Raw genomic sequence first — 13472 nt, forward strand, 5'->3', positions numbered from 1 at the left:
AGGTGTTATGTATTTTTTAATGTATGTGTAACGGATGTATTCTCCAATATTAGGATCAAAGTGACTCATGCAAATCCTTTCTTTCTAGCAGTGTGGTCTACGTTACTCAGTACAGAGTTATATGTTCATAACAAACCTAATAATCATCCTTTACTTGCTATATCCATATTTCATTTTGATTCACACAGCAAAGCATCAGGGCAGATCCCTGGGAACAGGGTGATTCGAAAGATATAAACCCTGAAGCCAAAAATCTCTTCCCAACTACCTTCCACAATGATGAAATTAACATCATTAGAATTCCACTTCTTGTTAGGGAATTTTATGGAGATCCATTTTGTAAGCGTATATTGTATTACTGCCCTGAATTTTATTACAAAATAAGAATACTTGGAAAAAATCAACCAGTCAGAAAATTAACACAACAAAAACTGAAACACTTCCCCCTCACTTCTCGAGTATGACACGTAACCAACCACCTATTCAAAGCATCGAGGTAGGTGCTATGTAATAGTGCTAGTAACAGTGTATCTTAAACATGAGATAAAGCTTTAAAAATCCGTATCAATTCAGTACTTTGCAAGAAATTTTTTTTGCAGTATTTCTACTTGTGGTAATACCAAAAACCACAGAAATTTCAGCTGGTCGGCCATAGAGATGATTGCCATTTCTGCTCTGGAAACACCAGAAGAGCACGGCCTGGTCAAATCTGCACACTTTAACATTTACAACTGGGGGCTTGCAATAATTGGGTTTCAGTCTTGCTCTTCTCACACATCTCAGAGGGCAATCATCTTGCTTCCTCCCTTCAGTTGTTATTGTTGGTTTTCTCTTCTACAAATCAATCAGCTTTTCTCCCAGGACATGGTGCCCCTGAGTTTGAAGTCACTGAGTAATCACTTGGACACCCCCACATCTCTATTCTCATTTTCCAGTTCTGCTAGAAATACAACAAAGAATACCAGTTCATTTATTTTCTAACTGGTTTAATTTTCAACTTAGTGTACAATAAAGATTTAGTTGGGTACAGCCTTTAGTCTTTTAGAGTACACACTCAGGAACCAGCTGGCTTTGGTTTAAACCCTGGTTCTACCAGTTTCTGGCCAAGTGACCAAGGTTACTTAACCTCCTGAAACCTGTTTCATCGTCTGCAAAAATGTGGTAATAATTATAAAACCTTCCTCATACGTCATTATGATAATTGTACCATGGCCATCTCGTAGTAAGTGCTCAATGATTGTTGTCTGTTATTATTTTCTCTCTCACGTACAGTTCCTAAATAAAGCTCAATATGTAAAATGTAACATGGGTCATGGAAAAAAAGCAAAAGAATATTAGAAATTTTCAAGATATGAAAGCAGTTTTCACATCTTCTCTAAACAAGGTAGGATTCTATCAGGTGCAGTGTCCCTCAATGTAACAATGAGTTTGGTCGATACTGTATAAAATTTTTATATACCTTTTATTCATTTTTTTCAACAAGTTCTTTATTCTGATATCAGACAGACTTAATTCAAATATTAATTGTATTACCTGGGCAGGTTATTGAACCATTCTGTGCCTCAGTTTCCTCAAATGTACAGTGAAGATAATAGTAGCTACACCTCATAAATGACACCGAGAACCATGCCCAGCACAGCAAGTGCTAAGTAAGGATTAAGTAGCTAACTACAAAGTTCTGTGTTGCTAGCAATGTGCTAGATGTTGGAGATTCTGAAATAAAGGACATAGTATTTGCCTTCAAAGAACTCAAGAAAGATAATCTCAGTATAATTTGTTTAATATCTACAAAGGAAGAAGGCTTGAACCCTTGAATACACAGATAAATGGACTCTTTCGGAATAAAAATATTAAAAAAAAAAAAAAAAAAAGCCCAAATCCTGAAAATTAGCATTTGGGGTAGGTGATGGGTACACTGAGGTTCAATATATTACTCTTTGTACTTTCACATATGTTGGAAATTTTACACAATGAGAAGTTGTTTTTAAAAACAATACATCATTTTCTCTTTCAGAAGATAAGCCAAAATGATGTAATCTGATTTTTTTCACATCAATGTCTTTATATGACAAACTTTGTTTAAGACCATGTTTAAGATTCAGAGGTGTTAATCCTCTTGACAAGACTGCCACCTGGTGGATTACCTTAAATTCCACCATTTACATTTTATAATTTAAACACATGAAATGCTACATATAATCTAATAAAAGGCAAGTTTCTTTTAGCAAAAAATACAAATCCAAGTAGTAACAAAATTTCCAATATCACAGGAAATTCTGTGTGTTATGCTGAACAAAGTATTGTTTGGAGAACCATTAGCCTAAAGCAATCTCAGTCAATTTTAGTTTGGGTATTTATAGAGGTCATCTGACAAAACGTGGTAAAAGAAAGAAAGAAAAGAAAGAAAAGAAAGAAAAGAAAGAAAAGAGAGAAAGAAAGAGAGAGAGAGAGAAAGAGAGAGAGAGAGAGAGAGAAAGAGAGAAAGAGAGAAAGAGAGAAAGAGAGAAAGAGAGAAAGAGAGAAAGAAAAAGAAAGAAAGAAAAGAAAAGAAAAGAAAAGAAAAGAAAAGAAAAGAAAAGAAAAGAAAAGAAAGAAGTAAAGAAACTTAACATGGGTTTAGTAATTAATGCCAGATATATGAATCCAGAGTTGTTAGATAATACCATCAAGATTAACTATATTAAAATAAAACCAATAGAGTAAGTGGTTATATATGGAATGAGTTGTTTTGTTTTTAATTCCTAATTCTATACAAACGGGCACTTGTGGCTTAGGTAAAATTTCTTTTTTTTTTTTTTAATGTTTATTCATTTTGAGAGAGAGCTCAAGTGGGGGGGGAACACAGAAAGAGGGAGAAAGAATCGCAAACAGGTTCCACACTGCCAGAATGGAGCTTGACACGGGGCTTGATCCCACAAACTGTGAGACCATGACCTGAGCTGAAATCAAGAGTCAGATGCTTAACCGACTGATGCACCCAAGCACCCCAAATATCTAATAAGAGCAATATATACTGATCAAAAAAAGGGCTTATCTCAAACAACTTAAGCAGAACTTGAGATAATGTGCTCTGTAAAAATCCCTTAAAATTACTCAAAAAGCATGATGATGAAGAAATCGATGTTGAAGATTATTCAGTCTGAATGAAATTGTCTTACGAATATGAGAGTGGGCAAAATGCCCCATTTCTAAGTTATTATTTTGCATAATATATTTAGAAAGCATGTGTAAATGTTTAATTAAGCTAATGAAGAAAACATTATAAGCAGGCATTCAACTATTTTACCTATAATCATCAATGTTTCTATACTCAAGTTGACCAAACTTGAGAGTTTCTCATTGGGAAAAGGAAGGACTGCCTAACACAACAAGCAGGGCACAGGCCTCTATAGCAGAGACAGAACATACCATTTCACCATAAAACTCCAAGATTTTTAATAATGATTATTAAGAGTTAAATTACTCAACACCTAATACTTCTTTGCCTGTGTTAGTACAAACTTATTAAATGGAAAGCTGCCTTTTGTTACGCCGGAAAGGTAAAGACATAGGGTGTGAAGGGACTCCCAGTGGCAAATTCTGGACAATGATCACCAAGATAATTAAGTTCTGTAGTGAATTATAAAGCACTGCAGGGGGGGAGGAGAGAAATCCAAGAGTCTATACCAATAACAAACAGATAAATAAGTGGAAGAGAAGGGAGATCTTTGGCTTACATTAGAATGCCTAGGGCTGACTGCTAAACTACCAAGAAGGTGCAGGAGATTGAAAGTTCTAATTTTGCATTCCTCACAGTAAAGATAAGATCAGACAAGAATTTGAATGAATGTTAACTTAAGAAAATGTTTATGAGAAGCGGGATATTTTCATTCATCTCCCTACAGACTGCTTATTTGTTGCAAGGGGGGAGAAAAAGGGGAATTACAGTGGAGAAATCGGATATTTTCACAATCACATTTTCGCAACCAAAATTAACATCACCAGGGAGGGACAGATAGTTATCAGGCACCTCCAAATGCAATCCACTATGAAGGAGACAATATCACCTATGGAGCATGAAGTAATCTGGATCTAATCACAAGGTAATATTAGATAAACCCCAAATTAGTAATGTTACATTAAAAAGTGGGAAAATGGATGTATTCTTCAAAAATTCCATGTCATAAGCAACACAGAAAGGCTGTGGAAATATTACCACATTAATGAAAGCCAAAGACATATGGCAACTAAATGCAATATCTGACCCTAGTGTAAATCCTGAGCTGGAGGAAAAAAGGACGCTACTGAGATAAGTGACAAAACTGGAGACAAATGGTAGGTTAAAGACAAAGCACTGTATATGGGGCACCTGGATGGCTCAGTCAGTTAAGCGTCTGACTCTCGGTTTCAGCTCAGGTCATGGTTTCACAGTGAGTTCAAGCCCCACATAGGGCTCCACGCTGTCAGTGTGGAGCCTGCTCTGGATTTCTCGCTCTCCCTCTCTGTCTGGCCCTCCCCTACTTGTGTTCTCTCCCTCCCCCTCCCCCCTCTCTAAAACATATAAGTAAGTATTGTATGAATGCTAAATTTAAAAAAGTATTCTAGGAATGCTAAATTTATAGAAGTTGCTACAAATAATGTGCTTATATAATAGATATCCGTATCCTTATTTTTAGGAAATACTCATTTCCTAAGGAATTATATAGGAATAAAATTGTTCAGAAAAACAATAATGTGGGTCTGTCTGTAGGTAGGTAGGTAGGTAGGTAGGGAAAGATTGAGAGACAGAGAGGAGAGAGATTGAGAAAATGGGTGCAGAGCAAATGGGGCAAAATGTTACCAAGAGATGATTCTAAGCAGAGTACACAGATGTTCTCTGTACCATTTTTTTTTAACTGTTCTAGAAGTTTGAAATTGCATACTTCCAAATAAAAAGATTCAAACATTGCTAGAGCTACTGTTAACAACAACACATTCTCATCATCATTCTTTTAGGACTAAAATATTCAAAGTCAATAATACCTTTAATCTTTAGCTATGTTTCATGAACTTTTATGACTCAAAATTATTTTTTATTACCACTAAGAAAGGAAAAAAGATGACAACTATAAGAGAGAATTATACAGCAGAACTTTTCCTGTTATCTGGATACCAGCAGTTAAACCCAAGGATGGGAACAAAGCACAGCTAAATTCCTGACATTCTAAAGAAAGCTGCAGATAATTGGGGGCCAGACACCTTCTCCTACACTTGAGAGGGACAGCGGTGACCATGATCCCAACAGCCAGCACCTCAACTGGCTCCCGCCTTCATCCTAGTCTACAGATGGGGAGGGAGGAGTCAGAGTCTACGGCAATCTTGATGAAGAGGCTTTTCTTTCTCTTATGACTGTCACCAATTGCTCCCACTTCTAGAAACCAAGTGAATAGGCATTTGTTTTTGTTTCTGGCTTTTTATCACCATAAAAAGGGCTGTAATAAACACCCTCAGAAATATGTCCTTCGACAGTGGTACTTTTATTTTTAATGGAATAGATTCCCTAGAATGGAGACTGATGCATGTAACTATAGATTTGGGTTTTGTTTTGTTTACTTTTATAGATGTTGCCAGGTTGTTTCTCAAAAAGGGGATATATACACACTTTACCCCTTCCCCCATATTCCCACCAGCCTGGCGTGTTCTTTTTGCCAATGTGGTATCTTAATGCTACCTTAATTACATTTCCCTCTCTATTCGTGAATTGAGACATCTTTACATACATATGTTTGTTAGCCATGTGAATAGCTTTCCTGTGATTTGTTGATTCTTGCTTTTTATTTTTTTTTTTTTTACAAATTAAGAAATTTATGTATATTATAGACATTAGCCTTCATCTGTCATCTACAGTACAAATACTTTTTCTACAACTATCATTTGTTATTCTTTGTTTATAGGACCTTTTGTCCTACAAGATTTTGTTTTGTTTTTACATGTTCAAATATATACATAAAATATGTAAATGCACACACACACATTTGTGTGTGTATGTGTGTGTGTCTGTGTGTATACTTATATATTTAAAAGATATGTATCTATTTTTCTTAAGCCCCTGAAAGTCCAATAACTAAATGTACTTTTTAATTATCAGAGATGATTGAGAATTTAAGGTATTTGTCCTACATGTAAATAAGGGACAGCAGGAAAAAGGGATATGACCAAACAGAGCTGAAGTAGTTATTACTGGCACGGTGGGGGGGGGGGGCGAGGGGGGGAATCATGTTTATTTCCCCCATCAACTGCGATTTTTTTTTTAATTTACCATTTTAACCATCTTTTAAATGTTTATTTATTTTGAGAGAGAGAGAATGAGAAAGGGGAAAGAACAGAGTGAGAGGGAGACAGAGGATCTGAAGCAGGCTCTCAGCTGACAGCAGAGAGCCCGATGCAGGGCTCAAATCCATAAACCATGAGATCATGACCCGAGCCAAAGTCGGAAGCTTAACCAACTGAGCCACCCAGGCACTCCCATCAACTGAGACTTTCAATAAACCAGTTACATTTAACTTATTGAAGTGGGTAAAGCATTATGACTCTCATTCTCATTTTTACATGGAGAAACTGAAGTATGGTGAAAAGACACAGCAAGTAATAAAGCTGAGAGATTCAACAGTATGTCTCTTGAAACACAACAGCAATGTCAATACAAGTTTTTGGTAGCATTTAGGAGCAAGCTGCTTACCTTTCAATAGCTAATTCTTTGTTAGAAAGTTGCTGCACTGTAATTACCACCTTCTTCTCTATTCCTTGTTTTAACTTGAAATAAAATTTCTCTCTATCCTTAGGCACAGGACTGAAATATGCAAAAAGAACAGAAATTATCAGTACAACACCACAATAAAATAATCTACTGCAAGTTTAGAATTCCAGCACCCTTATTCTTAAGGTGTGCTAAACTCATCTTGCCCGAGTAGCTAACTACCAATGTTATAGTCAGCAAAACAAAGTCACTAATTAATTTCTAAATTGGATTTATAAGAGCCTTATATTTTACTTAACAAAGGTTAAAATCCAAAATTCTTTAAATGACATCATTTCAACTTTAGTTTCTAAATTTAACAAATTTAGGAATATAGCTTATTTAATTATTTTTTAAGACTCACTATTCTGGTTTAGCTGGTTGTGTGGTTGTAAGAGCCTTTAACACACTGAAACCCAAGGCAAACAAAGTGAGAAGAGCTTACTTTAAAACATCTACAATTTGAGATAACTGTAACATACAAACTCAAGTAAATATAAATAAGAGATGGAAAAAGAGCTATGGATCAGGGGCAACTTAAAGTCTAGCCTCAGCCATACTGACTATTCTATAGATATAGATATATAGATATAGACATAGATATCTATATCTATATATATATTAGTTTCCATACAATACCCAGTGCTCATCCCAAAAGGTGCCCTCCTCAATGCCCATCACCCACTTTCCCCTCTCCCCCACCCCCCACCAACCCTCAATTTGTTCTCAGTATTTAAGAGTCTCTTATGGTTTGCCTCCCTCCCTCTCTATAACTTTCTTTTTTCCCCTTCTCCTCCCCCATGGTATTCTGTTAAGTTTCTCAGGATCCACATATGAGTGAAAACATATGATGTCTGTCTTTCTCTGCCTAACTTATTTCACTTAGCATAATACCCTCCAGTTCCATCCACATTGCTGCAAATGGCCAGATTCCATTCTTTCTCATTGGCAAGTAGTATTCCATTGTATATATAAACCACATCTTCTTTATCCGTTTGTCAGTTGATGGACATTTAGCCTCTTTCCATAATTTGGCTATTGCTCAAAGTGCTGCTATAAACATTGGGGTACATGTGCCCCTATGCATCAGCACTCCTGTATCCCTTGGGTAAACTCCTAGCAGTACCACTGCTAGGTCGTAGGGTAGTTCTATTTTTAATTTTTTGAGGAACCTCCACACGGTTTTCCAGAGTGGCTGCACCAGTGTGCATTCCCACCGACAGTGCAAGAGGGCTCCCATTTCTCCATATCCTCTCCAGCATCTATACCAGACTGACTATTCTTAACAATTCATTAAGACAATCTAAGTGTCTAAAATATAGATTATCTTAAATATCACGATTTCACTCATATGTGGAATTTAAGAAACAAAACAGATGAACATATGGGAAGGGCAAAAAGAGAGAGAGGGAAGCAAACTATAAGAGCCTTAAGGATAGAGAACAGACTGAGGGTTGATGGAGGGAGTTGGGTGAGGGATGGGCTAGATGGGTGATGGGAAGGAAAAATAAGATAAAAACAGAGACAAACCAAAAGAGACTCTCTAACTATAGAGAACAAACTGAGGGTTGCTGGGGGCGGAGGGGGGGGGGGAGGGAATGGGCTAAATGGGTGATTGGCATTAAGGAGGGCACTTGTTGGGATGAGCACTGGGTGTTATATGTAAGAGATGAATCACTGAATTCTACTCCTGAAACCAATACTACAGTATATGTTAACTTGAACTTAAATACACACACACACACGGTGGGGGGGGGGGGGGGAGACAGATATAGATACATGATCTTATCTGAAAAGAAAAAATACCTTGAGCAATTTATCTAAGACTCAATTTCTATATCTATTAAAAAAAAAAAAAAGACAAAAAACTCTACCTAACAATTCTTATTAGAATTAAAGGCACATAGGGGCGCCTGGGTGGCTTGGTCAGTCAAGTGTCCGACTTCGGCTCAGGTCATGATCTCACGGTCCGTGAGTTCGAGCCCCACGTCGGGCTCTGTGCTGACAGCTCAGAGCCTGGAGCCTGTTTCAGATTCTGTGTCTCCCTCTCTCTCTGCCCCTCCCCTGTTCATGCTCTGTCTCTCTCTGTCTCAAAAATAAATAAACGTTAAAAAAAAATTTTTTTTTTAAAGAATTAAAGGCACATAAGTGGCTGTTAAAGAGCATAACTATATCCTATCACCTGTCTATTTGTGAACAGGAGAAAAACATTCTAAATATACAATAGAAGAAAATGGTTAAATGATGATCAAACCACCCAATATATTATTGGTACTATTAAAAATGATTTTAATTAAGAACATTTTAATGGAAAAATTCTTACATAATAAAGTTAAAAGAAAAAAAAACCTGTGTATATACAACTGTATAAAAATACCCCTTAGAAATAAACAAAGGGAATAAATCAAGTATTAAAAGTGATTGTGGTTGACAAAAGTATAGCTTTTTATTCTTTTTATTATTTTACTACAATTTTCTATAATATCATTATTCATAAATATGGAGAAAATATTTTACATAAAGTATCTGAAAGCATGAGAATAATGAAACATTCATTCACCTGCCAAATATTTCTTTTTATCATTTTAAAGCTTTATACCAACATTGTATATAGCCTCTGGAAGCTTTATGTTAGCCAATACTATATTTCAGGCACAATACCAACTTTTATTCTTCCCAAATAACCTCACCTAAAGTTTCCTTTTCCATCATCTTCTTTTACCTCCAAGGAGACACTGAAGGTAAACACGTCACTGTCAGGGGTAGGAATAACTGAGTCTTTAACATCAGACACTTGTCTGGAAGAACGTTTGAATGCTGTACAGAAACTATATAAAATTCTGCTTACCTAAAAGAATAAAAATGGAGATACCGTTAGGCAAAAGCTTTAACTGCATTTTGATACCCCTCTCTCCTAATTTTTGAATCTATTCCTTTCCATGGTCACAATTTACTTTAGCAGATATAGTCTAAGCATATACATATACACATGTATGCAAATGTTTACATGTATTATATATAATACAAAACATTTTATATAGTTTGCTTATATTTACATAAGCTTGTATTTATATGTTTATATATTATACGTAATATATAACATTTAATTTACAAATATAGTTTGTTTCTTCAACTTTAGCATTTAAACCTGGTAATAAAGATGTTTAATTAACTGAAGTTCACAAAAGGAGCTCTATTTATTTATAGATGTTTCTAGGCCTCAAAATATACTATATTGCAACAAATGAATCCTAAGGTAATCCTAAGAATGGTGCTGGCATCTAAATATTCCCAAAGAACACACACAAACAAGGTTTTAGTCTAAGTTCTCTAAGTGCAATTTCTCTTCTCACTTCCCTTGGCTTCAGTGGGCTAGACACTGAAGCACAAAATGAAGTAAATACTGGCGTTCCTGGGTGGCTCAGTCAGTTAAACGTCCAACTTTGACTCAGGTCATGATCTCATGGTTCGTGAGTTTGAGCTGTGCATCGGGCTCTGCGCTGACAGCTCAGAGCCTGGTCTGCTTCAGATTCTGTGTCTCATTCTCTCTCTGCTCCTTCCCCCCACTCCTGCCCTCTCTCTCAAAAATAAACATTAAAAAAAATATTTTAAAAATGAAATAAATACTGGTTTTAGCAATAAGCAAACATGGTAACATGATTAAAAGAGTTTCGAGTGTTATCACAGTGATGCTGTGTTATAAATGCATTGCAGGATTCCCAGTTGAAATGATTTCTTTTATTAGCATTAAGCCACCCTGGTGAATACTATAAAAAATATATGTCAATGGCTTATACTCTTTCCCTAAAGTGGAGAAATCCTCTAAATCCCACACTTACAGAAGCTATTCTCTTCCTTGGTTCCAAAAGTAGCATCACACCATCTCAAAATTGTAAACTTGAAGCACAAAAGAACTTCCAAATCTCTCAGGCCACCATAGGTTGAACAATGAAACCACGATGAAGAAGAGCTTAACAAAGGTCATAACCTCACACTGAGAGATACAAGAGACTTCTCCAAACATGAACAAATCCTTCCCTTTAGATAAAGGGAATTCAAACTATTCACTGAATTGTGTTAGCTTAAAACTCTTAATATTTTGTTATTTGCTTGAAATGAGAGCACTTCCACCAATAGCATTTCTTAGAAGTATGGGGTCTTTCCTCATTTTTCTATTTTTGTTGTATCCATGTATTCTACCTTTTCTCATACAGTCTATCACACTCAAAAATAAGTGGTTCTCAAACTTCCAATTGCCACACTTAGACCTATGAACCAATAGTTACATCCTAAACTGCCTTTCCATTGCCAAATTAAGTTTCTTAAATTAACTGACTTACACACTTTTAAAGTTCACATCCAGCAGTAGTATCACGTTTGTACCACAGTACTTAACAAAAATATTTAAATATCTTAGTATGTTATCCCATTATAATTTTACGTAAATGAGTAAAAATAAAACAAAGGACTGATATAAATAAGAACTGTAGGCCTCAAATTTTATACAATTAAGATGATGAATTCACACATTCGTTCAATAAATATTTTGGGGGTGCCCTCTGTAGACTTTGTATTATTCTAGGTGCTGGAGAATACGGCAGTGAACATGGTGCTTACAGTCCAGCGCGTGTAAGTTGAATGTGCTTAGGGTGGGTGAGAAGGAATCATTAGGTAAGCCAAAAGCAGAAATATTTAGCCTCAAGTGGATACTTACTTGATTTAGCTCAATAACTTAAGTGTTAAAGAAGAAAACAGAATCAAACAACACCCTAGAAATAAGTCACTGAAGAATATGTCTCAAGGCAAAGTATAAACAGAAACTTTAAACTACTTTTAGTTGAGTACTCCCCACATCCTAACCTCAAATAAAATGTGAAGTCTATTGTTTACTTTTTACACATTCAACTTCAGCATATTTTTAAGAAAGCATTATATGTAAATATAGGGGAATGCCTATAGATAATTATTGATACATCAGTTGAGTCAAATCCCAACCATATTTATTCTTCTTTCTCCTCTCTCATATCTCCTTCTATTTCATGTCTTAATCTTTGGCTGCACCAAAAATGTCAAGGGAACTTGGCAAATTCTCAAGTAGATGGCAAAGCTCAGGAATTTCTCTTTAAAAAGGTTATTAAGAGGTGCCTGGGTGGTTCAGTCAGTTAAGCATCTGACTCTTGATCTCTGCTCAGGTCATGATCTCATGGTTCATGAGTCTGAACCCCGCATCAAGCTCCACACTGATATTGCAGAGCCTGCTTGGGATTCTCTCTCTCTCTCTCTCTCGCTCTCTGCCATACTCTCTCTCTCAAAATAAATAAATAAACTTAAAAAAAAGGTTATTAAATATATGGGACTGAGCCAACGTACTAGAGAATTATGAAAGGAAAAAATAAGACTACACTTTTCTCTTTTTGGAGAAGGACATAGCAGTACACTGACAGCGATCAAACCACATTACATCTTGTCCGTGTCTTACAAGCTGCTACTTCCAACAACAAGGTTAAAATCATTTGTGAATTCTAGGTCTGTGAATAAGCTGGAATGGTGATCCAAGGACTGGTGAGGTACAGTATCTTCAGGAACAATGGTTATCAAGATCTACAGTTATTGAGACAAATTGAGTAACCAATAACATCATGAAAAGAATATTAAAGGGGCACTTGGGTGGCTCAGTTGGTTAAGCATCCAACTTCAGTTCAGGTAATGATCTAATAGTTTGTGGGTTCGAGCCCCATGTCAGGCTCTGAGCTGTCAGCCTGCTTCAGATTCTGTGTCTCCCTCTCTCTCTCTGCCCCTCCCTTGCTCATGCTCTCTCTCAAAAATAAACAAAAGAATACTAACAACATACACCATGGCAAACATTTCTATACATGTCACACTATTTAACATACACACAAATAATCTAGAATAAGTGTATTCTTTGCAGGAGGCAATGGCATATTGACAAATAATACAGTATAATTTTTTCCCAGAAGGCTATACCCACAGAAAGTACTAATTAAACACAAAAGGGTCTGCTGTGGTTGCTGATTTCTATGAAGAGGTGGGAGGAGAGCACATGTGGATGTGGAAAGGAGATACGCCAAAATCTTAACTCTGGTGGAATTTTGAGTAACTTCTATTTTCTTCTTTATTTCAGTATTTTCCAAATTCTCAAATATGTATTACATGTGAATACTCCAAAAAAATTGCTATTAAACAAAAAGGTATTTACTTAAATGACACAGCCACTTTTTCCAAGATAAAGCCTTTTCAGTAACATTGGGGAAAGAGAGCGGACTCTGTCAAAAATACCATATGTTAAGAAAATGTTCACCCAAGAAATAGATGTAAGAAAAATCATTCTATAAGACACCCTGAGAGAAATGTGTTAAATTTTTAAAAAGAAATTATTCAAATATATTACTCACTGAAAGGAGCTAAAATAAGAAGCATATCAAACAAGAAACTTTTAAAAAAAGTATAGAAATTTATTAATGTAAAACACTAGTAACAATTTCAGGATTAATTTCCAAATTAAGGCATTTTGCTAAAATGCCATCTCAATAAATACATGTTTAGAAATAATTTCCCATACATGGAATAAGGTTTCCTTAATAGAGTGGCATTTGAGCAACCACGCCCCCACCCCCCCACAACAAAAAACAGTGCAGGGGCACCTGGCTGGCTCAGTCAGGAAAGCATGCAACTCTCGGTCTCGGGGTCATGAGTTCAA

General features: G+C 36.0%; 1 protein-coding gene across 7 annotated transcripts in view; it reads right to left on the reverse strand.

The window, feature by feature from the left end:
- RABGAP1L (RAB GTPase activating protein 1 like) overlaps window positions 1-13472 on the reverse strand; it is a 755477-nt gene that overhangs the window by 662167 nt on the left and 79838 nt on the right. For 6 of the 7 annotated variants that reach the window (XM_027074244.2, XM_027074246.2, XM_027074243.2 and 3 more), the window contains 2 exons: window positions 9445-9602; window positions 6698-6808 (listed from right to left, as the gene is read on the reverse strand). In XM_027074244.2, the coding sequence (XP_026930045.2) occupies window positions 6698-6808; window positions 9445-9602 (269 nt within the window). Of the gene's footprint in view, window positions 1-6697; window positions 6809-9444; window positions 9603-13472 lie in introns of those variants that run through there. The other variant, XM_027074251.2, reaches the window with a different exon arrangement.

This window comes from Acinonyx jubatus, chromosome E4, assembly GCF_027475565.1.
Source record: "Acinonyx jubatus isolate Ajub_Pintada_27869175 chromosome E4, VMU_Ajub_asm_v1.0, whole genome shotgun sequence".
Lineage (NCBI taxonomy): Eukaryota > Metazoa > Chordata > Mammalia > Carnivora > Felidae > Acinonyx > Acinonyx jubatus.